The sequence below is a fragment of the Ranitomeya imitator genome, chromosome 8 (genome assembly GCF_032444005.1).
Source record: "Ranitomeya imitator isolate aRanImi1 chromosome 8, aRanImi1.pri, whole genome shotgun sequence".
NCBI lineage: Eukaryota > Metazoa > Chordata > Amphibia > Anura > Dendrobatidae > Ranitomeya > Ranitomeya imitator.
In genome coordinates this window covers 20,472,392-20,499,799 of record NC_091289.1, presented here as the reverse complement: position 1 = coordinate 20,499,799, position 27,408 = coordinate 20,472,392, and the positions used below count along the sequence as shown (strand labels likewise).

The following is a 27,408-nucleotide window of genomic DNA, read 5'->3' as shown; positions in this document are numbered from 1 at the left end:
TTCTTTTTCTATGAAATTTATTCAATTTGCAAAATAATTTCCATCCGATACAAACACATTTATTACAAAAAATGGGACGAAACGTCATCAAATTATCAGCCTCCGACGCGCGGGATTAGCTCTGGATGTTTGGGATCAGTTCCCACTCTGCAACGATCGGTCTTTTATTTCATTAATGTCAATGATCAGAAATTAATTCATGGATATTTCTGCCCCTTCTGGATAAATAAATGTGACCAAGAGGAGAAAAGAAAAAAAAAAGTTCTCAAAACAAAATATAATGGATAAAAAAAAGTTAAAATACATAAAGCGCGTTGATTTCAAATTCACCTAATTATTTTTTTCTGATAATAAATAAATAATTTACGACATTATATAATAAGGGGTTCGATCTATGGTGAAATGTTTCTGTTTTTTTCTTATTACAGTTCGTCGCGGGGTCTTCGCTGCGGCCATCGGGGATGACGGGACACGTGCTCCGCGGCAGAGTCGACCAGCCGTACGAATTCCTCAACGTCGAAGGCGTAATTGGTGAATTTCGGGTGTTCTCCCAAAGTCGGGTGACGTCCCTTAATTAGACGGCATAACAAGTTTTGTCATTGTCTGGCGCGTTATCCTTGACGTTGAAAGACAAGTTAATTAAGCAATTCTGGACGCAGAAAACAACTTTCATTTAAGCCCCCTGGGAACTATTGATCTTTTTTTTTTTTTTTTTCAGCACCGAAGCACGGGGGAGAATTATTGACGGGTTGATCTAATGACCAATTAATTTACTTTTGATTCTGCCACAGCCTGAAATGTGTCACAACTCAACAGAAGAGGCCTAATAATGAGAACAATAGAGTATTAAATATAAAAAGCCAAGAGCGACACCTGGTGAACGAGCCGCACGTGACACAGAGAAGTGGGGACTATTCATCCCAATATTCTATTATATGAAGGGCTAAACATGTAGGATAGTCCATCAGATTGGTGATTGTCCGACTCAAACACCCCCATCAATCAGTTAATTGAGGGGGTTGTGACATTTAACCTTATTGTCGTGGCAGTGCCATTCTTGTGAAGACACGCAATACCAGGCATGGCTACTATAATATGTAGGCGCTGTGCTGAGGACGCATTGCTGGTCTGATGGCTGCAGTCGCCTCAATCAACTGATCAGCTGGAGCAGAACCCACATCAATGTGATACTTCAAGCTAAGCCATCATGCTCAAAGTTCTAGAAAAACCCAAATACGTTATTTCTTTACCTGATGTTAATGCCGCCGTTCTCCTGAATCCGGCGATGTTTTTCTTTTGTTTCTGCGCCTCTCCGTTCCTGAGATATGGCCTCCTCTTTCCTTTTATTAAACAGTGGGTGTGGTCTCTTAAGCGTGGGCGGCTTCTTGGGGACCACACCCAGTTGCCTAATAAGACTAGATTTATACACAAGGAAGAAAAGGGCATATCTCAGGAATGGAGAGGCGCAGAAAAAAAAGAAAAACAACACTGGAGTCAGAAGGACAGCAGGCTAAAAATGTACATATTTACAGTAAAGTGACAGGTCTCCCTTTAAAACCACTGCTTGCTGTCAATTTGTTAATTTTACTTTCAGGGGATAAATATCTGTGCATGTACTCAGTCCGGCACCTGTGTGTCCATCACTAGATAAGTTTATAGCCCCAGAACATAGAAGCAAGGACCCCCCCCAAAGTAAGGATGAAAATGAGCCCCCAATATGGTGCCGATTTTCACATTTAGAACAGAGCACCCTGCTTTTTTCTTATGTCCTCCATGTCACTTTTATGATCCTTAGAACAATTCCCTGCCCTCCTGCTGCCGATCACTTTTGCCAATCGAGCCGGGGCTCCCTTTCCATTCTCTGTAGCAGACGAATGGGTTGTAATATGTACGTCCTTCTATAGTAACAAGATGCTTTCTGTTGTAAACGGGAATGACAGCAAGCAGAGATCTTCAAAATGGTAAAGAGACTGAAAAACAACGTATATATTTATTATACGTTGCTTACACTTTACTACAGGTATCAGAGGAATATCGGATGGCAAACTTGCTGACTGTTTCCAGGGACAACTCACAGAAGTGAAAGTATCTTGTCAGGGTGTACATGGACTGAAGTTTTGGGTTGCAAATATTTGCACGTTTCTTTAAAGGGATTCTTTAGTCTCACCCATCATTGGTGGGACATCTCTTTTTATCCTGACGCCTTTTTTTTCTTTTCTTATTCAAAAGGGAAATTTTAGATAATTTGCATTCATTATGATGGCGTAATCGTCGGAGGTGTCTGTAAATCCCCAGAACTGTTCGTGTGTCTGGCGTCATATCAGCACTTACCTTGTCCTGCGGGTAGACTTTATCCGCTTTCTCCCATGTGATATAGTGGACTCCTCGAAGTCTGGCCAAATCTAAGTAGCACCTCACATCTTCACAATTATACCTAAGGAGAAAAGATCACATTTTCAAGCTCCCTATAAAAAAAAACATGGTGCATTGTGGTGGCTCAGTAATGCCTACAGTGAAGCATGGTGGTGGCTCAGTGATGCCTACAGTGAAGCATGGAGGTGGCTCAGTGATACCTACAGTGAAGCATGGTGGTGGCTCTGTGATACCTACAGTGAAGCATGGAGGTGGCTCAGTGATACCTACAGTGAAGCATGATGGTGGCTCTGTGATACCTACAGTGAAGCATGGTGGTGGCTCTGTGATGCCTACAGTGAAGCATGGTGGTGGCTCAGTGATGCCTACAGTGAAGCATGGAGGTGGCTCAGTGATACCTACAGTGAAGCATGGTGGTGGTTCTGTGATGCCTACAGTGAAGCATGGTGGTGGTTCAGTGATGCCTACAGTGAAGCATGGAGGTGGCTCAGTGATGCCTACAGTGAAGCATGGTGGTGGCTCTGTGATGCCTACAGTGAAGCACGGCAGTGGCTCGATGATGCCTACAGGGAAACATGGCAGGGGCTCAGTGATGCTTAAAGTGAAAAATGTCAGTGGCTCGGCGATGCCTACAGTAAAGCATGGCAGAGGCTCGGTGATGCTTAAAGTGAAGAGTAGCAGTGGCTCGATGATGCCTACAGTGAAACATGGAGGTGGCTCAGTGATGCCTACAGGAAAGCATGATGGGGGTTCATTGTCTACAGTGAAGCATGGCAGATGCTCAATAATGCCTATACTGGAGCAAAGCATGGGCTTGATGATGACTACTGTGAAGCATGGAGGTTAGCCTGGTGATGCCTACAGTGAAGTATGGCGGGGGCTCGATGATGACTACTGTGAAGCATGGAGGTTAGCCTGGTGATGCCTACAGTGAAGTATGGCGGGGGCTCGATGATGACTACTGTGAAGCATGGAGGTTAGCCCGGTGATGCCTACAGTGAAGTATGGCGGGGGCTCGATGATGACTACTGTGAAGTATGGAGGTTAGCCCGGTGATGCCTACAGTGAAGTATGGCGTGGGCTCGATGATGACTACTGTGAAGCATGGAGGTTAGCCCGGTGATGCCTACAGTGAAGTATGGCGGGGGCTCGATGATGACTACTGTGAAGTATGGAGGTTAGCCCGGTGATGCCTACAGTGAAGTATGGCGTGGGCTCGATGATGCCTACAGTGAAGCATGGTGGTGACTCAATGATGCCTACAGTGAAGCATGGCGGTGGCATATTCTGAGCCTGCAGTAGTTAGTAAAATTTGCATTTTTTACTGAATTTGGAGAAAACACTTGTTACATTAGCTGTTACACTGTTCTCGTTTAATGCTAATAGCGGAAAGTTTGTACATTTTGCAAATAAACCTAATTTGCAATGGTGGTGGAATACTTTTGATTGCAACTGGAAATCTTTAGTACATGGTCATACTTAGCATTTCTTTACTTTTATTGAACGCCTTACATATCAGTACAACGAGTCCAATCCCCATCCTGCCCTATCTAAATATTTGCTGTAACCCTTCAGGTCTAAAGTGCCTACATAAACCACCGATGGCGTAACATTATTATACAGAGTCAGTGCTGCGCATGAACTAATGGTCCCGGGACACTGTCGTTGTGATTAATGGCGGCTGCTGCACGCAGATTCTGATAATCCACGTACAGATATGGGCAGCGCGGAGCTAGCCCTGCATACATGGCTCGTGGGAACAGAACGGAGCTTTTATGTTTATAAGTCTATAAATATTTAGTGAAAATTCCATTCTATGTCGTCACGGCCGGAGATTTCTGGAAATGTGAATATATGGACATATCAACCAGCTCAGTGGAAAGAAATCAGTTCAAAAATCAGAACTGACACCAACTTTTCAGAAACACTATTTCTGGCCATGATATGACTTGTATCCTGCATTTTCACCAGTTTTCCCTTTTGCAGGCTCGGTCTCATTTTTGGCTGTCTTGGAACAGGAGACGAGATGCTCTGATGTCTCCCATACATGGCACACTCAGACATGAGGGAATCCTGCTCTCCTGCCTCTATGTAGCACATGTTCAGAAGCAGCAGCATGGAGGATATTATACAGCAGTACTGAGCTGTGTAGCTGTGAATCCAGCTCTGCGGTGCAATACTTATTGGAAAGCAACTGCCGGATGATAGACTTTAGACAGCAATACTGAGGGCTGCAGCTGTGAATCCAGCTCAGGGGGTGAGGTAATATTCTTACTTGAAAGCAGCAACATGGAGGACATTGTACAGCAATACTGAGCAGTGTAGCTGGGAATCCAGAATGGAGGTGAAATATACTCATACTATAAAGCAGTACAATATCTCTGACATTCAGTTGAACATTCACTGTTGTTACAGCTCAGGACACCGGCCCGTATATAAGATAATCATTCTGATAATACCAGTGTATAGAGGAATTGCTAATTATGCACTATCTTAATGCAGAGAGAAATCAGAGAAGGACTCACAGCTCGAATATCACGGCCCAGTCAGGTAAAAAGAGTAAATGCGTCAGTCCGGCCCCGTGCATCCCAATAAATATGTCCGAGTTATGTGTGATCTTCAGCTGCTCCAGAAATTCAAGAGATCTATTGAATTATATAAAATGACACCTAAGCAGGTATACACATTCAATATATTTTATGGCTTCAGAAAACCCCTCTTTAAAATAAATAAATAAATAAATAAATCTTTTTTACTCCCCCTCCCCAGGTCCAGAGCTGCAGCGCTGCTATGGGAACAGCGCTGCAGCCAATCAATGAGCTTAGCACGGCCTCTGGGCTCACTGATTGGCTGCAGTGCTGTCCACATGATATCAGTGCTGCAGAAAGTGGGGGCAGCGGTGGAGACTCAGCGCTGGACCTGGGGAGGGTGAGTAAAACAAAGGAAATTGTAGCCGGAGGGACAAGGATTTTACAAAAATGGAAATCCCTTTAATTCTTCTGTCTTACAAATGCCAGTAGGGCTTGTCAGTGTGGGGTGCAGGATGAGGTGCCCTTTTTTTTAGGATTTGTCCCAGATGGGTCTGTTCCCATATAGACATACCTGTACTTGTAGTCCACCACGGTGACTTGGAAGAGCGGGATTGCCTTCAGGGCGTGGACCAGCTGAGCGAGAAGTAAGAGGAAGGGTTAATATGATTTCCCATGATCCGAAGCGTCGGGGGTCATCAATGTCTCCATGAAATGATCCAACCACTTGTCTGGAGCCGTCACAGAACGAGGCGGCTCCTGGATCTCTGCTTTATAGCCAAAGACGTCGGCTCTAAGCCAAACATCAGTAATAGCAGGACCGGACCGAAACGTCCTCACATGGGGCAATCGGGAAAGATCCCTCCAGGGAGAAGCCATCAAGTCCTAGTTACCCCCAAAACCCCCGAGGGTTAATCTGCAGTTTTGACCACGACTGGCGCCTCTTTCAGGACTGTTTCCAAATAAAGCAATGATTACCTCATCTAAGTTGAGTATTTTCCGAAACTCTGTGCTGCGGATGAGAATGGTGACTCGGATCTTCTCCTCCTAGGATTAAATGTGAAGTAAATGAGTTAAATGTATTTTTCCAGTAAGAGTCTATTGACGAGGAGCGGTCAAATCAGGGTAACGTCACTTCAATCTTCACTATATGAGATGTCACAGCTCACCTCCTCCTCCTGTACAATGACTGATAACATCTCTGTATACAGCAGATAACACAGGATCCACCATTCACAATAGGTGATGTCACAGCTCACCTCCTCCTCCTGTACAATGACTAATAACACCTCTATATACAGTAGATAACACAGGATCCACCATTCACAATAGGTGATATCACAGCTCACCTCCTCCTGTACAATGACTGATAACACCTCTATATACCGTAGATAACACAGGATCCACCATTCACAATAGGTGATGTCACAGCTCACCTCCTCCTCCTGTACAATGACTGATAACACCTCTATATACAGTAGATAACACAGGATCCACCATTCACAATAGGTGATGTCACAGCTCACCTCCTCCTCCTGTACAATGACTGATAACACCTCTATATACAGTAGATAACACAGGATCCACCATTCACAATAGGTGATGTCACAGCTCACCTCCTCCTCCTGTACAATGACTGATAACACCTCTATATACAGTAGATAACACAGGATCCACCATTCATAATAGGTGATATCACAGCTCACCTCCTCCTCCTGTACAATGACTAATAACACCTCTATATACAGTAGATAACACAGGATCCACCATTCACAATAGGTGATGTCACAGCTCACCTCCTCCTCCTGTACAATGACTGATAACACCTCTATATACAGTAGATAACACAGGATCCACCATTCACAATAGGTGATGTCACAGCTCACCTCCTCCTCCTGTACAATGACTGATAACACCTCTATATACAGTAGATAACACAGGATCCACCATTCACAATAGGTGATGTCACAGCTCACCTCCTCCTCCTGTACAATGACTGATAACACCTCTATACACAGTAGATAACACAGGATACATTATTCATAATAGATGATATCACAGCTCACCTCCTCCCCCTCCTGTACAATTACCTTTCCTGCGATTAGAGCATGCAGAGATGATACTTCCATACAAATAGTGTGTGAGTCCATTGCTGCTAATGTGCAGAATGGTAAGTAACAGTCGGACATTGGGTCTGAAGGAGCTGCAATACCAGACACAGCCTGTGTGCAAGGTGGCACTGTTTAAAAATGAGACTTTTTTTTCTAATCATCTATAAATATAATCATCTAAGGGGTAATTCCATCTGTCTGTCACTGAAATCCGCGGCCGCGACCAATCAGAGACTGGCACAGCTCAGCCGAGAATTAGTCCCTCCCTACTTAAGTCCAGTCAGTACCCGCCCGCTCCATACTCCGCTCCAGTCAGCGCTCACACAGGGTTAATGGCAGCGCTAAAGGACCGCGTTATGCCGCGGTGTAACGCACTCCATTAACGCTGCTATTAACCCTGTGTGACCAACTTTTTACTATTGATGCTGCTTATGCAGCATGAATAGTAAAAAGATCTGTTAAAAATAAAAAAACAAAAAACCTGCTATTCTCACCTTCCGTCGATGTGCGCGCGGCTGCCGCCAGCTTCCGTTCCCAGAGATGCATTGCGAAATTACCCAGAAGACTTAGCGGTCTCGCTGGCGGCAGCCACGCGCGCATCGGGACGGCTTCACTGGACACCAGCGGGTGAGTATATAACTATTTTTTATTTTAATTATTTTTTTTTTTTTTAACAGGGATATGGTGCCCACCCTGCTATATACTACGTGGGCTGTGTTATATACTGCGTGGCTGCTATATACTATGTGGGCAGTGTTATATACTGCGTGGGCTGTTATATACTGCGTGGCTGCTATATACTACATGGGCAGTGTTATATACTACGTGGGCAGTGTTATATACTGCGTGGCTGCTATATACTACATGGGCAGTGTTATATACTACGTGGGCAGTGTTATATACTGCGTGGGCTGTGTTATATACTACGTGGACTGTGTTATAAACTGGGTTGACTGTTATATACTGCGTGGACTGTGTTATATACTGCGTGGACTGTGTTATATACTGCGTGGACTGTGTTATATACTGCGTGGCTGCTATATACTACATGGGCAGTGTTATATACTACGTGGGCAGTGTTATATACTGCGTGGGCTGTATTATATACTGTGTGGCTGCTATATACTACGTGGACAGTGTTATATACTACGTGGACAGTGTTATATACTACGTGGACAGTGTTATATACTACGTGGACAGTGTTATATACTACGTGGACAGTGTTATATACTACGTGGGCTGTTATATACTGCGGGGGCGCTGTTATATACTGTGTGGCCTGAGTTATATACTGCGTGGCCACTGTTTTATACTGTGTGGCCACTGTTTTATACTGCGTGGCCACTGTTTTATACTGCGTGGCCACTGTTATATACTGCGTGGGCTGTGCTAAATATTACATGGGCTGTGTTATATACTGCGTGGCTGTTATATATTGCGTGGCCTGTGTTATATACTGCATGGGCTGAGTTATATACTGCGTGGTCTGTGCTAAATACTGCGTGGGCTGTGTTATATACTGCGTGGGCTGTGCTATGTACTACGTGGGCTGTGCTATATACTGCATGGGCTGTGTTATATACTACGTGGACTGTGTTATAAACTGGGTGGACTGTGTTATATACTGCGTGGACTGTGTTATATACTGCGTGGACTGTGTTATATACTGCGTGGGCTGTGCTATATATTACGTGGGCTGTGCTATATATTACGTGGGCTGTGCTATATATTACGTGGGCTGTGTTATATACAGTGTGGCCTGTGCTATATATTACTTGGGCTATGTTATACACTGCGTGGGCTGTGCTATGTATTACATGGGCTGTGCTATATATTACATGGGCTGTGTTATATACTGTGTGGCCTGTGTTATATACTGCGTGGCCTGTGCTATATACTATGTGGCTGCTATATACATATATACATATTCTAGAATACCCGATGCGTTAGAATCGGGCCACCATCTAGTGGATTATAAATGGGGTGACTTCCTGCAGAGCCACCAGGTGTGGAGAAGAGCGAGAGATCATGGGATCTGTTGGCAGCCAGCGTTGCCTTCAGTTATTACCCTTTTATTGTCAGCGGGAGGGTCCGGGTCTGATGGCGCCCCTTTAATAGTCTACGCCCCTTTACCCGCAGTTATATGTTCCTGTACAGAGGACAGTGCTCCATATATTGCTGGCAGGCTATGAATAATATTACACATACAGAAATTACAGCACAAGCGGTGGCGCTCTACTTTATCCATACCGAAGGCTTTAAAAAAGAAAAAAAATATATAAAAATATATCTGAGTGTAATGAACTGTGCCCAGGAACAAACCGCTACGTTGATTTATTTCTCACCTGTAAAGTATCTTGGGAAATATTCAGCCGGAAGAGCACGTGTTGGGAGAAGGCTTGGAATAATCCGCTGCGGCGGCAATTTGAGATCTGGTGGAAGGAACAAAAAAAAGCGCTGAAATTTACAGCGCTAATAAAGCGGCCATCTCCTGTCTTCAAACAATCCTGCTGTCATCCCTCACATCTCCGGATCACGAGCTTACCAGCGGCGTGTTGTAAAATAACCCGTATCTCATTCTGGGCAGGAGCGCAAACACGGCCTCCTTAAAGCAGACCTTAAAGGGACATAAAAAGCAAAGGGGATGTTAGCAGAAAAGGCCGTCAATGCATCAAACATCAGCTCAGAGTGCAACTTTGTTTCATAGATCAAGTTTTGAACACGGCACATCCCCTTTAAATGAACAAAAATATATATTTAAACTATACCTGTCCTTTCACAGACCTGTATTATTGCTGCACACAAGTTAAAACTGCTGTCGGTGCACATAGCAGTATAATATGTCCAGGTACTGATCCGCATCTCATGTTCCGTTACTTGAGTGAGCAGTTCCTTTTCATCAGCATTCTGCTAGCATTATAGGTGCTGTAACATCCTTTCCCCTCACTCCTTAAAATGTATTTCTCATGCTGGTGTCCAATGGCTTCCCAGCTCTGAACTATAAGCCCGACTGTATTTATTATGTATGTGAGTAGTTTAATAGAGAGTAGACGAGGAACAGAAAGGAAAAAACCCGTCCCCACTTCCTGTAAGAGAAAGACCCGCCCCACTTCCTGTAAGAAAAAGACCCGCCCCACTTCCTGTAAGAAAAAGACCCATCCCCACTTCCTGTAAGAAAAAGACCCGCCCCACTTCCTGTAAGAAAAAGACCCGCCCCACTTCCTGTAAGAAAAAGACCCGCCCCACTTCCTGTAAGAAAAAGACCACATCCCTAGATCCTGTAAGAAAAAGACCCTCCACCTACTTCCTGTAAGAGAAAGACCCATCCCCACTTCCTGTAACAGAAAGACCCATCCCCACTTCCTGTAAGAGAAAGACCCATCCCCACTTCCTGTAAGAGAAAGACCCATCCCCACTTCCTATAAAAAAAGACCCGCCCCACTTCCTGTAAGAGAATGACTCACCGCCACTTATTATAAAAAAAGACCCGCCCCCACTCTTTGTAAGAAAAAACCCTCCGCACTTCCTGTACGATAAAGTCACCCCCACTTTCCGTCAGATAAAGACTCACTCCTACTTCCTGTAAGAAAAAGACTCATCGCCACTTCCTGTAAGATAAAGACCTGCCCCACGTCCTGTAAGAAAGACCCTCTCTTTTTCATCGGTATACACATGGCCTTAGCCTGATCTCAACATTTGGATCCCACATGGTGTATGCATTTCATTCCTTTTCTGACATGCAGGACCTTCTCATACTTTGTGGTCCCTTCATTTAGCATGGCTGCATTGGGTAAAGGCCGTTTAGGCATTGATCTCTATTTGCCTGTGGGGTCCATTGTTGTCTATTGATACCTGTAGGGCTATATGATACTGTGATATTAGCACGTCTACACTTATTTGCTCATATTGTTGTGTTGTTTTGATCTGTGAACCATGTATATATAACTAATTATTTTTGTATACTAAGCACATTGTATATGGTTATACCACAGGCCATTATATTGTATTGTATGACCATGCTGGAGTAGTTGGGGATGTGGGTTGTCACTCTTTTCCTACATTATCATATTAGGATATGACTTGTGTACAAGATTTGTGCTGTTGTTGCACTTTTAATGTTTTTATCCGTTTTTCTGTCTGATGTATCTTTTTGTGTGCTGCATTATTTTTTGTAAAAGCTTACTAATAAAAGATTTTGTATTTTTTACATATCGTTGTGGTGCTCCCTTCCGTGTGGACTTGATCTTTCTCTATGGGTTTACTTCCTGTAAGAAAGACCCGCCCCACTTCCTGTAAGAAAAACTCGCTGCCACTTCCTGTAAGATAAAGACCTGTCCCCACTTCCTGTAAAACTCACTCCTACTTCCTGTAAGAAAAAGACCCGCCTCCACTTCCTGTAAGAGAAAGACTCACCGCCACTTCCTGTAAGAGAAAGACCCGCCTACACTTCCTGTAAGAGACTCACTCCTACTTCCTTTAAGATAAAGACCTGCCTCCACTTCCTGTAAGAGAAAGACTCACTCCTACTTCCTGTAAGATAAAGACCTGCCCCCACTTCCTGTAAGAGAAATTTGCTACCACTTCCTGTAAGATAAAGACCCGCCCCACTTCCTGTAAGAGAAAGACCTGTCCCCACTTCATGTAAGATAAAGACCTGTCCCCACTTCCTGTAAGAGAAAGACTCACCGCCACTTCCTAAAAGACTCACCTCCACTTCCTGTAAGATAAAGAACTGTCCCCACTTCCTGTAAGATAAAGACCCGCCCCACTTCCTGTAAGATAAAGTCCTGCCCCCACTTCCTGTAAGAGAAAGACACACCGCCACTTCCTGTAAGATAAAGACCCGCCCCACTTCCTGTAAGATAAAGTCCTGCCCCCACTTCCTGTAAGATAAAGACCTGTCCCCACTTCCTGTAAGATAAAGACCTGTCCCCACTTCCTGTAAGATAAAGACCTGTCCCCACTTCATGTAAGATAAAGACCGGTCCCCACTTTCTGTAAGAGAAAGACTCACCGTCACTTCCTGTAAGACTCACCTCCACTTCCTGTAAGATAAAGAACTGTCCCCACTTCCTGTAAGATAAAGACCCGCCCACACTTCCTGTAAGAGAAACTAGCTGCCACTTCCTGTAAGATAAAGACCCGCCCCACTTCCTGTAAGATAAAGTCCTGCCCCCACTTCCTGTAAGATAAAGAACTGTCCCCACTTCCTGTAAGATAAAGACCCGCCCACACTTCCTGTAAGAGAAACTAGCTGCCACTTCCTGTAAGATAAAGACCCGCCCCACTTCCTGTAAGATAAAGTCCTGCCCCCACTTTCTGTAAGAGAAAGACACACCGCCACTTCCTGTAAGATAAAGACCCGACCCCACTTCCTGTAAGATAAAGAACTGTCCCCACTTCCTGTAAGATAAAGACCCGCCCACACTTCCTGTAAGAGAAACTCGCTGCCACTTCCTGTAAGATAAAGACCCGCCCCACTTCCTGTAATATAAAGTCCTGTCCCCACTTCCTGTAAGAGAAAGACTCACTGCCACTTCCTGTAAGACTCATCTCCACTTCCTGTAAGACTCACATCCACTTCCTGTAAGACAAAGTCCCGCCCCCACTTCCTGTAATCTATATCGATGTCTCTGCTGCTAAAGACAGATTACACCTGACAACAGGCAGCGGTCAGAAAAACAGAAGAAGTCACCTACCGGCCGCAAAGTTGGAGTGATTTTTCAGGGATAAAACATAATTTAATAAAGCGATTTGCAGATTGTCTACTTATCACATTATCTATCAGATGAGATCAAGTTATCTGAAAGTGCAGGGACCATGTAAAAGCGGCGTCCACGTTTGTAACCTTTTCTTAATTTTCCTATTGCATTTTAAATAAAAAGTGAAGCGACTTTTCCAATGTTTGTCTACAACATTTATTTATTTATGCGTCTCCACAGTAACAGACTACAAACTAAGCCAGCGTAGTCTGAACTTGCACCTCTCATCATCCCTCTCACAGTCCTACATCCCAGTGGTACGATAGTATGGATGCCAGTATGGCTGCAGAGTCCATCCTCACAGGGTTAAGCATAAAGACACATTGGTCTGCAGGGGGGCTGTGTACACAAGCGGCTTGCAATGGGGCGCTAGTGCACAATAATGAGCCCCGAACCTGATCCAACAGGTCCCCATTCAATGACAACAAGCAGAGATCTTAAAAATGATGACAACCAGAAATGCAAAGTATATTAGAAAGTTGCAGAACTTTTCATTTTCTATGTAAACGTTATTACCCGACACTGACAGCTAATAACGAGAGATATTTACGGCTCTCTTACCCGTTTTGAATCGTACGCCTTTAAGTGCGTCACTTCGTAGTCCGTGAACGCTTTCCACGTCTCGCTAAACAAATCGCCGTAGCCGTAGAAACTCTGCAAGGAAAACAGTTTTAGTGTTTAGCACCAAGACCGATCCTCTGAAATTCGCAGTCCATTCCTAAAAATTCTTCATTCGCAGTTCAAAAAAAAAATAGGGGGGGGGGGGGCGCCACTTCACTACTCACGAAAAACGAAGACGCACCTAAATTAACCAGAGGAGTCAGAGCAGACCCCTGACCGACCCCTCTCAGAGAGGGCAATGGTAAGAATCCGACACTAGAAACCCTTTTTTAGGAGCATGGATAGTAAACGAGTGTCCTGAAATTCGTCCATTGTGAGTTGCTGCCTGTATTATACTCAAGAGCTGCATTCGTAATTCTACAGACCTCTAACAAAATGACCATCTGGCTCCATATCTTCTCTGCTGGTCTACTTTCTAGGAATGCCCGTCCATCTGCTGTAGGAAATGATTCTTTCCTCTTGAACATGGGAGCTCATCTGTTGGGGGCGTGTCTGACAACAAGTTTGTAGTCTGTTTCCATTAGCAACCGGCAGAATTGTGAATGCAGCTCCGGTCTAAAAATAAACCCTTTTGCTAAAAGCTATTAACAATTTAAAGGGGGCACATATTTTTCAGTATCAGAATAAAGAATGGGATATGGCTGTCCAAAGTACGCGGCGCTGCCTGACCTGGATTAGACAGAGTAGATGGTCGGGGGCGGTGGATGATTATATCGGCCCAGCTAGTATGATGGGTATTGTAATCCCTGACGTGGCGGAGGATTGTTCTCGGCCTCATCCCAATGGTGGAGATCACAGAGGATTTATTAATCACAGTCTGGCCCAGAACACAACAGGAGGCCGCAGGGGACAAGAGGAGAACCATCTGCCCAGGGGAGATAAGCCTCTTACCTACGCCCGCTCCACGGCCCGTGAATGGACCCAAACCCTACGGGACCGGCCGCAGCTGCTGAACACTACGAGGGGCGTGCCGACTTATGCCATGGGGCGATCGTTTTTCAATTTTACTACTAATTGAAAAATCCCATTCTCAGAAACTTAAAGGTCATCATCTCCGCCCCTAAACCCTTTATTGTGGGGGCAATGAAAGGGGACTGCAGTAATAAATAAAACCCGGTTATCACCCATGGATCAGTCGTATGAACTGAATTAACTCCGTAGTGCCAAGAAGGACCACAAAATATCTTTTTATTTCTTTCTACTGCGGGACGAGTTATGGATTTTTTTGCACTTTTTGGGAGCATATACGATTTTTTTTTCAAAATGGAAAAAAGCTATTATATATATATATATATATATATATATATATATATATGTATTAATATATTTTTTTTTTACTGTAATAATATTTTTTATTTATATAGCGCCAACATATTCCGCAGCAGCTTATAGTTGTCAAGAAACATTTACTTAGGTCGGGAATATGAGATTATTAATAATTAATTCTTAACATCAAATATGTCTTTTTCCACTTATGTAAAATTGCTATTTTAAAAAAACAATTTTGTTTATTTTTTTTTGCCTGGTCTTTTTTTTTTTCAGGGTAAATTTTATTTTTCTATTTTTTTTTTTTTTATTTACTGTTACACACATCTTTCTACGATTGTTATTTAATATCATCATTATACACGAGATTATTTTTGATAGTTTTACTGAATCCGATTTACATAAATTTTTGGTCCCTTTATTTCGCACATGCAAAAAAAACCCAAAACATACGGTATATATATATATATATATATATATATATATATATATATATATATATATATATATATATATATATATATATATATATATATATATATATATTCCATTATTTTCCTACCAAATAAACATTGGCGCTATTGGTTTTTTTTTTCAAACAGACCAAGAAGTGGTCACATCTAGTATTTTGTTTTGCACACTTGGGTTTGCAAAAAAAACTCAAAAAACAACAACAAGTGACTGTTTTGCTCATAGGATTTTACTCTTTGCACTATTGAGGGTGAAATCTGGCTCAAAATCCACAACAAATCCATATGTGGATTCATCACAGATTTTTTTCTGCTGGAAGGTAAATCAATCCCTTTTTACGCACTGCCGCATGATATAGAATTTCTGGTTTATGAATGGAATGACCAAATGACAGTGAAGACTGACACAAAGGCCGAGGAGCGGAAAAACCTGAGGTTAAAAACGGAACGTTTCCAAAGGGTACAGCTTAAAGGGGTGGTCCAGCATATTTTTTGGCCCCAAAAATATTAATATATAAGATAAAATATGTAAGTATTCTCAAAAAAGTAGAGCAAATAAAGCCTGGATCAGCGGCGATGTTGCCAAACCTCCAAGATGCAAGGTGGAAAAATGATATTGCCTTGAACCTACGGATCAGATGCCGAGGATGCCGCAGGTGGGCACCTGTTTCGATCCATGGGTCCGAGGCAATGTCACTCTTGCACCAATGATGCTAATCAGATGGGGTTGCCGGCAAGATGGAGGATCGCAGGGGTCTGGTCTGGTGTCTATGGGCTACCGACATGGCCACCAGACCAGGGTCCTGCAGATCTATTTGCTCTCCTCTTTTGCCGCACCTGCATGGCTTCCTCTTCTGTCAGTGATTGGCTGCAGTGGTCTCATGTCCGTATGACCAGATCAGAATGTACAGAGTCAGTCAAAGGAGTCTATATGGGAACAGGACAGGTGCACGATACCCATCACTGGAGACATGACGCCACCGATGTGGAACTGAGCGGAGCTGGATCATCCCTTTAAGTACAACATTTGGGATCAGTGAAAAAAATATATACAGTATATGCCTTTTAGGATAATAAGACACAGGAGAAATCCTATAAATATCAGATGTGTAATACAGAACATTATTGGGCAGATAGAAAAGAGTTTTGGAAATAAGAGCTGCTGGAAATGCAAAACTGGGGACTAAGTAGCTGCAAAAACTAAAAAAAAAGAGTAAAAAATCCAAAAGCTTTGTCTTCCCGTCCCATAAAACAAATTCCTATCAATGTCTGGAGGCCCTGAAAGCTTCGTCTTACACTTTGCAGTAAGTGTTGTGGGTCCCGGCCGGCAGCGCGGACCCTTGGCGGCTCCCCAGCCCGTGTTCTCAGCTCCGTAACAAAACACAAGAATTTGCTTCCTGTTCTCACGCCCAAGAATAAGCAGATATCCTGGAGGTTGTGTATGTGCCGCAGGTGGTAACGGATGCTCCGTGCGTGCTCGCGTCTCAGCTGACGGCATCGGATAACACAAGTGATGGCGGAAAAATCAGTAGCAAAATCGAACGCCCCCCCCTGGATCTGCTGCAGGACTGTGGGGGGATCTGATTACGTGCCGCTCACACCTATGGAGGGTCCTTCCACTCCACCCATAAAGAAACGTCTTATAGTTAAGATGTAGGACCTCTGCTTGCTAAAAGGAATGGAAACATTCTTGATTAGTTCTGTCCTTAAAAAATTCTCACTATCGTCGGCACATAGATGATCTTTCCAAGAAAAGCTGCAGTCAAGACTGGCACCGACTGCCGCGGGGAAATGTAGCATTACATGATGGTCATGATTGACTTCTCCAGTGGTCCTGTATCATAAATGGGGGTCCTGGGAGGAAGAAAAAAAGGACTTACCGTGTCCCACATGACAATATGGACGTCGGTGGTGAAGGAGTTGTTAATGTGCTGCGTGATGTAGAGATTCACGAAATCACAGAAGTGGTGATACATATTTACACCTGACACAGGAAGAAAAGGAGGAGATCTGTGAGAGGGGTTAAAGAAACACGCCTGTGTACCGGATTATTAGATATTCTGGATTACTGGACTGCTATGCTAAAGTCATGTCTTGTGATGTTTTCTTATATTTTTCTGCAGCTTTGTGCTGGATACCAGAGCAGGGTTGTCAGATGTTGAACAGAGAGGTGTCGGTGTGAGCACGTCCCTCCCTCCGTTCCACTCATTGTCTATGGGACTGTAGGAGACAGCGGAGTGCAGCGCTCGGCGATCCACGGCATCTCACAGAGAGCGGGACCGTTTTATAGAGTGTAACAGTTACCTGCGTCTAACTTCATGATATATGTCGGCTTCTCGACGATAACGTCGCAGTGTCCATCTTCTATGGGTCTAAACGTTAGGGAGGTGAATGTCTGCAGCTCTGCAAACCTGGAAGCACAAGAAATGCAAAGAATTTCACAGCAAGTTCCATCAGGTGAGAAGCTCAGGAGGAAAACACCCAAAAACTACATTGTGTGGATTATTATATAACAGCTCCCAGACATAAAGTACAGCACATATACACGTAGAAAAAACAGAGATCAGGGCAGGCAGAAGACAAAAAACAGTACAACAATCAAAGAGGGGTCAAAATCATTCCTTCTTCCTTCCTCTTTCCTTCCCTACCTCCTTTCTGCCCTTGCCTTTCTTCCTCCCATCCTTACTTCCTCTTTCCCTGCCTTGCTCCCTCTTTCCCTTCCATCCTTCTTCCCTCTCTTCCTTTCTCTCCCGCTTTCCCTCCCATCCTACTTCCCTTCCTCTCTTACCCTCCCTTCCTTTCTCCCTTTTTCCCTCCTTCCCTTCCGCTTTCCCTCTCTTCCTTCCTCCAATCCTTCTTCCCTCTCTTCCTCTCCCTTTTCCCTCCCATCCTTCTTCCATTCCTCTCTCTTACCCTCCCTTCCTTTCTCCCTCTTTCCCTCCCTTCCGCTTTCCCTCTCTTCATTCCATCCTCCCTCTTTCCCTCCCTTCAATCCTTCTTCCCTCCCTCCCTATTTCTCTCCCTTTTTGCTTCCCATCCTCTCTTACCTTCCCTTCCTCCCTCTTTCACTCCCTTCCTTCCTCTTCCCTCCCTTACTTCCTTTTTCTCTTCTTCTTTCCCTCCCATCCTTCTTCCCTTCCTCTCTCTTCCCCTCCCATCCTTTCTCCCTCTCTCGCTTCCGCTTTCCCTCTCTTCATTCCTTCCTCCCTCTTTCCCTTCCTTCCTTCTTCCAATCCTTCTTCCCTCCCTTCCTTCCTATTTCTCTCCCTTTTTGCTTCCTATCCTTCTGCCCTTCCTCTTGCCTTCCCTTCCTTCCTCCCTCTTTCTCTCCCTTATTTCCTTTTTCTCTCCCTCCCTTCTTCCCTCTTTCCCTCCCTTCCTTTCTCCTCCTGTCCCTTCCTCCCTCTTTTCCTTCCTTCCTTCTTCTTTCCCTTCCTTCCTCCCATCATTCTTCCCTCCCTTCTTTCCTCTCCCTCTTTCCCTTCCATCCTTCCTTCTATGTATACCTACCTGCATTTCTGTGTTTTTATCTATTAATCTAATCCCATCCATATGCTAGTAATCCTTTTTACAACTTGGTTTAATTCCGAATTTTGCACCGTTTGCATTTTACAGGCTCTTTGTTCCCTGCACATTTGCCTTTTGCTGCTGAGCTCTGTGGTTCTAAAATCAGTGGAGACGTCCAGGAGAAAGGACAGATCAAAACAAAAATGAACGATCTCACTGATAGAATCTCAGTTAGCTCATTCTGCTGCTACCAGCAGCCAGTGCAACACAGAGGCTACGATGCAAAATTTGGAATGAAATTCAACTGCAAACACTCTTTTTTAGACCCAAATGCAAGCATTTAAGTAAGAAAGCAGTCCCCGAAAGCCCCCAAACCTGTTATATGTGTCCCCCAAGCCCCATTATTTCTAGGACCCATGATGGCTGCCGGATAAAACCGGCAACAACAGACCAAGAGGAAAACGTCATCCAGGCAGAAATAACCACGTCCTAGCAGGAGACCCCCAGCGCTGGGAGCCTCTGGGGGTCCGCTGGGAATCCTATAATAAAGCATTGTGTAGAGATCTGCTCGCCTCCAGTGTCGCCCAAGGAAAAGAATTCTCATCCGAAATATTTGTTTTCTCCCCCAAAAAAGCAGAATTAGCAAATCACAGAATCAATGGCTGCTAAAGCGAGAGGCCAAACCCAGGACCCGCGCGTCCATTAATTACTGACGTCTGACTGTGATTTATATATGGCCGCAGTCTAATTACAAGGATGATTGGGGGGATTTTATAAAGGGGGAAATTAAGGTCACGTTCTATTGGCGTTGGTGCAGGTGAGCCGCGTAAATCATGTTCGGGCAACGGCGGCCACTTCCAACGGGGAAATGACGGCATAAGGCCCCTGACAATGGCATATAGAGAGAAGATGGAGGTTATACATACCAGGACTGTAGGGGGCTCTTTCGCTCACTTTGAGAGAGCAGTTTCTGCGAGTCGAGGTCACAATGGCCTCCGATCTCACCTTCCCTTGTAAAGTCTTCTCTAAATCTGTAAAGAAACAAATATATATATATGTACGCGTAAAATGTATATACTTACAGTCATTGATTTCACCCCCTGAAGAAGCGCTAGCGAAACACGTGTTTGCGCATACACAGCAATATTTATACTATGAACATTCCGGGTCTGGAATAAAAAGGGTTTTCCCGTTTTGGAAAACTCCCATGTCCCTTGAATAAGTGGATGAGACTCAGTGCTGGACCCAGAGAGGGTGAGTAAAGCGCAGATTGTTTGCTTCTTAAAACAAACTGCAATGGAAAAACGGGTTTTCTGAAACTGGAAAACTTCTTTAAATAGAGGACAATCCTTTAAAACGTATCTTTCATGCGCCATTCATCAACATCCAAAGGGGGATGTTACAAGACCGCTGCAACCGATCAGTGACCACTGCGACTGATCAGAGACCACTGATCCGCTGCAGTCTTCACATTTCATCTGAACAGAAAGTCACATCCCGGCGTAGAAGAACATGGTACCGAGTGGTGATTATAATTTTTTTTACACCACCGTAGGTCCATAAGGGATATAACATTGGACACCGCTTTAGTAAGGAGCAGTACAGACCTGTCTTGTGATCGTCTAGGACTTCTTAAGTCTAAATACAGGTTGGTGGCTCGACAATGCTGGAGGTAACTGGAACAGACCAAGAGAGAGTCTCCCTGGAAGAAAAGGGCAGGTCAGACAATCTGCATTAGCAGCAAGCAGAAGCCGAGCACGCTGAGAATACAGACCTTAGCAGCAAGCTGAAGCTGTGCACAAGAGAAAAGAGACCATAGCAGCAAGCAGAAGCCATGCACATGAGAATACAGACCTTAGCACCAAGCAGAAGATGTGCAGAAGAGAATACAGATGTTAGCAGCAAGCAGAAGCCGTGCACATGAGAATAATGACCTTAGCAGCAAGCAGAAGCCATTCATACAAGAATACAGACCTTAGCAGCAAGCATAACCCATGCATGCGAGAATACAGACCTTAGCAGCAAGCAGAAGCCGTGCATGCGAGAATACAGACCTTAGCAGCAAGCAGAAGCCATGCATACAAGAATACAGACCTTAGCAGCAAGCAGAAGCCATGCATACAAGAATACAGACCTTAGCAGCAAGCATAACCCATGCATGCGAGAATACAGACCTTAGCAGCAAGCATAACCCGTGCATGCGAGAATACAGAACTTAGCAGCAAGCAGAAGCCGTGCATGCGAGAATACAGACCTTAGCAGCAAGCAGAAGCCGTGCATGCGAGAATACAGACCTTAGTAGCAAGAAGAAGCCGTGCACAAGAGAATACAGACCTTAGTAGTAAGCAGAAGCCGTGCATATGAGAATACAGACCTTACCAGCAAGCAGAAGCCAAGCATGCAGAGCATACATATATTAGTAGCAAGAATAAGCCGTGCATGCAAGAATACAGACCTTAGCAGCAAGCAGAAGCCATGCACAAGAGAATAGAGACCTTAGCAGCAAGCAGAAGCCAAATATGCAGAGAATACAGATATTAGCAGCAAGAATAAGCCGTGCATGCGAGAATACAGACCTTAAGAGCATGCAGAAGCAGTGCACAAGAGAATACAGGTACAGGCCTTAGCAGCAAGCAGAAGCTGTGCACACAAGAATACAGACCTTAGTAACAAGCAGAAGCCGTGCACACGAGAATAGACCTTAACAGCAAGCAGAAGCCGTGCACACGAGAATACAGACCTTAGCAGCAAGCAGAAGCCGCGCACAAGAGAATACAGACCTTAGCAGTAAGCAGAAGCATGCGAGAATACAGACCTTAGCAGCAACCAGAAACCGAGCATGCGAGAATACAGACCTTAACAGCACGCAGAAGCCGTGCACTAAGAATACAGACCTTAGCAGCAAGCAGAAGCAGAGTATGCGAGAATACGGACCTTAACAGCAAGCAGAAGCTGTGCACGCGAGAATACAGACCTTAACAGCACGCAGAAGCCGTGCACTAAGAATACAGACCTTAGCAGCAAGCAGAAGCAGAGCATGCGAGAATACGGACCTTAACAGCAAGCAGAAGCCGTGCACACGAGAATACAGACCTTAACAGCACGCAGAAGCCGTGCACTAAGAATACAGACCTTAACAGCACGCAGAAGCCGTGCACTAAGAATACAGACCTTAGCAGCAAGCAGAAGCAGAGCATGCGAGAATACGGACCTTAACAGCAAGCAGAAGCCGTGCACACGAGAATACAGACCTTAACAGCACGCTGAAGCCGTGCACTAAGAATACAGACCTTAGCAGCAAGCAGAAGCAGAGCATGCGAGAATACGGACCTTAGCAGCAAGCAGAAGCCGTGCACACGAGAATACAGACCTGCTCACGTGGACGACAGAGGATTTCTGCTTCAGCCTGACGCTCCATGACATAGCCAAAGTCTGCCTGCCTCCAAAATACTTCTTGAGCGCCCTCCAAGTTCCTTGCCCTGGGGAAACCAGATCACATGAATCATGAAATAACTGCCTGTTATACATATTTCCCATGAGTCAAGATATCAGTGCCACGATCTCTACTGAGTGCCCGTCAGAATAAAAAAATAAAAAAATCCTTACCCCCCCCTTTTTTTTTTTTTTTTTTGCTAAATCAATGAGTGCAATTGTGTCCCCACCTGACCAGGGGTTTGGATAGTAATGTGCCACATAATCCCTTGTCCTCCACCCTATCGGTCAACGCTGAACACTTCTGCAGCGCTTTTACCAGAAGCTGCCACTAGGGGGAGCAAAACACTCATAATGTTGCCAGGACTGAGATATTGACGGCGCATCAATATCTGGTCGGTGGGGGTCCGTGGGGGTTTGGCAGGAAAGTCCATGTGCTCTGGATTAACAAAATCATGCCTGCATCCTGAGAAACATATTTGCACTTGATTGTATATATATATATATAATGTTGCATCAAACAGTTTATTTGCAAATTGAGCTTTTTATGACGTGATACTCATTGAACAGAAGGTTGTAAAACAAGCACGTACCAGCCGGTGTCGAGCTCGTGGCAGGCCGGGTAGCTGAAGCGGCGCTCCTTCCTGCACGACTTCTCATAGCCCCAGCAGGAATCTGGTTGCGTTAGGTATTCCTGGAAAATATACAACCTGCTGATTGACGATCCATAAACCAAGTCCCATATTCATAACCAAGAAGCATAAACTGGAGCAAAGTGCAGGGTTACTGCCAGAGGCAGAAAGGAAGGAGCGGAAACAAATTCGTTTTTGAAGCAGTTTTAAGATAAGTTTTTTGTTTTTTTTTTATGCATTTTTTATGGGGCTAAAATCCACATCAAAAACTTTTTCCGAGTCGTTCTGCAACAAGATTCTCAATCATTTGAATGAGAAAACCCAATAATAGTGAATTTTGCAGTTCTTTTATTTTTATTTATTTTTTTTATCCCTTGCGCTTTTAATGATGCCTGATAGAAAAATATAATGGAATTTATTTTTGGCATATGTTCCGCACCTATATCGTTTTTTCCTGCCAAAACTTCCCCCCCCCCCAAAAAAAAAAAATCACTACATGTCATAATTCAGAAAACCATGTCAAAAACTGCAACAAGATAACGTAAAAAAAAAAATGCACAAACCGCTCCAAAAAAAATACATTCTTTTTTAAGCTGTCTTTTAGAAGTAGATTTTTTGGCAAAAAAAAAAAAAAGGTCAATGTATACATATACATACTCTAATAGTTTTAACGTTTCAAAGTTTTTTTTTTAAAGTGGAAAAATCCTTTGTTAATTTCAAAGAAATCCAGGCATTTCGTTTTGCGAGGTTTTCACATCTGACGCTGTTATTTGAAAAGTTTTGTTGATGCAGTTTTGAAAGTTTTCAAAGTTTATTCCCCTCCCCCATGTGTTTTTTTTTTTTTTGCAGCCTTTTGACTTGACAGTGCATTAAAGTAAGTGACGTGACTTTTTTTTTCCCACGGCGAAGAATAAAAACTCTAAAAAAATCCACTATGTGAACAACATTGTAGATTTTCCACTAACGTTAATAGGAAGCGCATCTGAAACAGATTTTGATGCAAATCTGCTTCAAAATCCGCATTAAAAAACTCTCCCTAAAAGGCTTTGCGCTCGCTGAGTTTTTTTTTTGCTGAATTTTTCAAGCGGAAACTGAGCGGAAACTAAGTTTTTCAGCAATTAGCGGAAGGATTTGGAGAGTTTCTACTCGGTTTCTGCTCCAAAAACGCCTAAAAAAAAATCAGTGTGAACACACCCCAAGGTTTAAATTGTAAGATCGTACCTTAAAAGGACAGCGGGGGTCCTGGCGACAGAATTCGGCCACTTCTTGATTATTGTGCAGGAAGTAGGGCAGGTGCCCAGAGGGTAAATTGATCTTCTGAAAGTCATAGGATGGAGAAGAAACGTTCTGGTCGGCGATGACAATCGCGCTTCGGTCCGCGAGGATCACAATGTGGAGTAATAATCCGATGGCCGGATAGACCATGACCACACTCAGCTTCTGGAAGGAAAAAAGAAGGGATAAAATCAGACAAAAAGAAAGAAGAGCTCACAAATGAAAAATGAGGGTTCTGCCTAAAACGGCTGAAAAAAAAAATTGCTGAAAAAACACCTGAAAGACTCGTCCTTATTCATCTCTACTGTAAAACCATTCCGCAGTTCTTTTGCTCAGTCTTTTCTTCTGCTTCAGGTTTTGAAAAATGGCGGATGGAAAAAAAGAAAATGTTTTCAAGCATTTTTTTCAGGAAGATTTTGGAGCAAATACCCTCCAAAAACAAAACCCTCCATGAGCACAGCCCCTTAGTATCTGCATTTTTATTAGACTTTTATATTACAAATCCAACAGAAAAAGGCGATACATGATGGCGCCGAAAAAACATCCTTTAAAAAAAAAAAATAGATGAGACCTATCATTAGTTTCTTTCCTAAGTTTTAAAGGGTTGTTTTTTTTTAGGGCTGAGCGGTAGATATTTTGGGGGGGTATCATTTTGGGGGTTCACACGACGATCGCTATTTTTTTCCGGCTGATACGATGAACAGAAAAAGGGGATTCTGTTACCGTTCCTTTACGATGTTCACACATTCAGGTCTCTGCCCTGGTCTGGCATCTAATCTAAATGCCAAGGTAGAGTGGTCAGTGGGGTCCGGGCACCTGCCTCATCAATCCAGGCACCAGCTTCACCAATCCTGGCACCCCGGGCACCTGCCTCACCAATCCTGGCACCCGCCTCACCAATCCCGGCACCCCGGGCACCTGCCTCACCAATCCCAGCACCCCGGGCACCTGCCTCACCAATCCTGGCCCCCCGGGCACCTGCCTCACCAATCCTGGCCCCCCGGGCACCTGCCTCACCAATCCTGGCCCCCCGGGCACCTGCCTCACCAATCCTAGAACCCCGGGCACCTGCCTCACCAATCCTGGCCCCCCGGGCACCTGCCTCACCAATCCTGGCCCCCCGGGCACCTGCCTCACCAATCCTGGCCCCCCGGGTACCATCCTCACCAATCCTGGCCCCCCGGGTACCATCCTCACCAATCCTGGCCCCCCGGGCACCAGCCTCACCAATCCTGGCCCCCCGGGTACCATCCTCACCAATCCTGGCCCCCCGGGTACCATCCTCACCAATCCTTTGGCGCTCACACATCTGTTTATGACACTCTGTCTATCTTCTGAAAATGCTGTGACTTGTGCATGTCCAGAAACATCACACTGGGATTTGCTTTAATGGTAGATTATTATTATAATGTAAAGAGAATTATCAAGACTAGTTAAATCGACTATTAGAGCTGTTGCCAGTAGCAACAAACTGGTTAAATTGATTATTGGAGCTGTTGCCCATAGCAACAAACTGGTTAAATTGATTATTGGAGCTGTTGTCAGTAGCAACCAATCAGGATGGTACTTTCAGTTTTCCATAAATGATAGCAGCAATCTGATTGGTTGCTATGGGTAACTACACTGAGTCCTAGGGAACGCTGGGAGTTGTAGTTTCGCGCCTCGGGCTGCCTATACATCACTGGAGCGCCCGGTTCGCGCTTGTTGCAAGTAAATGGCCGTGACCCGATATTCTCTCACCCGGGTCCTGCCGCTCAGTGTCCGCCCGCATCACCCCTCAGTCTCCCGCTGCAATGGATGGATGTATAGCTCGGGGGGAGTCACCGCCGGAAGCCCGAGGAGGTGACAGGGAGGAGCCCCGCCCCGAGTGCAGTGACGGCAGAGAAGGGCGCAGCGGGCACCGTGTATGGGGCAGCAGGGCAGGTGCGCGGCGCCCTCTGCCGGCCACTAGCGGTGACGCGTCTCTGTACTGTGCCAGGAATTTAACCCCATCACGGCTGCACGAGTTTTTATTTTTCTGGCTTTTTTCTTTTCTTCATCCTCGAGATATCACTAATTTAATAATTAAAAAAAATGTTATGACGTTAATTTTATATTTTCATCTATGGGAATGTAATTCTCCAAATACGAAAAATTGTGTCTTTATTGACATTTTCTTCTACATTTACATTTTATTTTTTTAGACTTTTATCGGGGACTCAGTGTTTTTTTCCTATATATTGCAGTATCGCAGCGAATGGAAGAAGTGACATCTGCTGAGACTCTGCCTGCGGTGTCCGAGCTTCTGGGGAGAACAGTAGGATGGCGACCGGCGCCAAAGTTGTGATGAGGAGTGGTTTGGTTCTCCGGCCCATCCTGGCGGTGTCCATCACGCTCCCTGGCGTCCAGTGTCTGATGCCCATCACACTTCCCGGTGCCCATCACGCCTCCCAGCGTCCATCAAACTACCTGATGTATGGTGCCCATTATACTCCCCGTTGTCCACCACACTTACTAGCATCCGGTGCCCATCACGCTCCTTGGCGTTCGGTGTCCAATGCCCATCACACTACCCAATGTCCAGTGCCCATCATGCTAACCCGACTTCCATCATGCTCCCCAGTGTCCATCACCCTCCCCTGTGTCCATCACACTGTCCGGTGTCCAGTGCCAATCACCCTCCCCTGTATCCCTCACGCTCCCCGGGGTCCATCACGCTCCCCGGTGTCCGGTGCCCATCATGCTCGATGGTGTGTGGCGCCCATCATGCCTCCCGGTGTCTGGTGCCCATCATGCTCCCTGGGGTCCATCACGCTTCCTGGTGTCTGATGCCCATCACGCTTCCCGGTGCTCATTACGCTCCCGTTGTTCATCACGCTCCCCAATGCCCATTATGCTCCCCGATGCCCATCACGCTCCCCGTTGTCTGGTGCCCATCACGCCGCACGGTGTCCGGTGCCCATCACACTCCCCGCTGTCTGGTGCCCATCACGCTCCCCGGTGTCCATCACACTCCACGTTGTCCATCACGCTCCACGGTGTCCATCACGTTTCCCAGTGTCCGGTGCCCATCACGCTCCCCGGTGTCTGGTGCCTATTACGCTCCCCGGTGTCCATCACGCTCCCCAGTGTCCGGTGCCCATCACACTCCCTGCTGTCTGGTGGTCTGATGCCCATCACACTTCCCCGGTGCCCATTACGCTCCCCGGTGCCCATCACGTTTCCCCGTGTCTGGTGCCCATCACGCCCCCTGGTGTCCATCACGCTCCCCGGTGTCCGGTGCCCATCACACTCCACGTTGTCCATCACGCCCCCTGGTGTCCATCACGCTCCCCGGTGTCCGGTGCCCATCACACTCCACGTTGTCCATCACGCCCCCTGGTGTCCATCACGCTCCCCGGTGTCCGGTGCCCATCACACTCCACGTTGTCCATCACGCCCCCTGGTGTCCA

General features: G+C 45.2%; 1 protein-coding gene across 3 annotated transcripts; it reads right to left on the bottom strand.

Annotated features, from left to right (window-relative positions):
* Positions 1-25,851, bottom strand: EOGT (EGF domain specific O-linked N-acetylglucosamine transferase). 3 transcript variants are annotated; one of them, XM_069736530.1, is made up of 16 exons: positions 25,718-25,836; positions 23,924-24,142; positions 22,664-22,764; positions 22,009-22,117; positions 20,246-20,340; positions 19,565-19,669; positions 17,436-17,542; positions 17,012-17,115; positions 13,336-13,428; positions 9,558-9,629; positions 9,358-9,444; positions 5,880-5,948; positions 5,476-5,537; positions 4,899-5,018; positions 2,332-2,434; positions 1-569 (listed from the first exon to the last, which is right to left on the bottom strand). In XM_069736530.1, exons 2-16 carry the CDS (start codon positions 24,125-24,127, stop codon positions 423-425), a joined length of 1,578 nt encoding a protein of 525 aa, XP_069592631.1. In that variant the 5' UTR covers positions 24,128-24,142; positions 25,718-25,836; the 3' UTR covers positions 1-422. The 3 variants fall into 3 exon arrangements, with proteins under 3 accessions (XP_069592631.1, XP_069592632.1, XP_069592633.1); XM_069736531.1 differs by lacking the exon at positions 25,718-25,836 and adding an exon at positions 24,254-24,325; XM_069736532.1 differs by lacking the exon at positions 4,899-5,018 and having other exon boundaries at positions 25,718-25,851.
* Between the last annotated feature and the right edge of the window lie 1,557 nt (positions 25,852-27,408).

Excerpts from the sequence above, each read along its gene's own strand:
- EOGT (XM_069736530.1), bottom strand. The coding sequence starts at position 24,127 with ATGGTCTATCCGGCCATCGGATTATTACTCCACATTGTGATCCTCGCG. Across the intron at positions 17,543-19,564 it reads AAGAGCCCCCTACAGTCCTG|GTTTGCAGAGCTGCAGACAT; the intron begins GTATGTATAACC and ends TTGTGCTTCCAG. Across the intron at positions 5,019-5,475 it reads GTGGTGGACTACAAGTACAG|ATCTCTTGAATTTCTGGAGC; the intron begins GTATGTCTATAT and ends ATAATTCAATAG.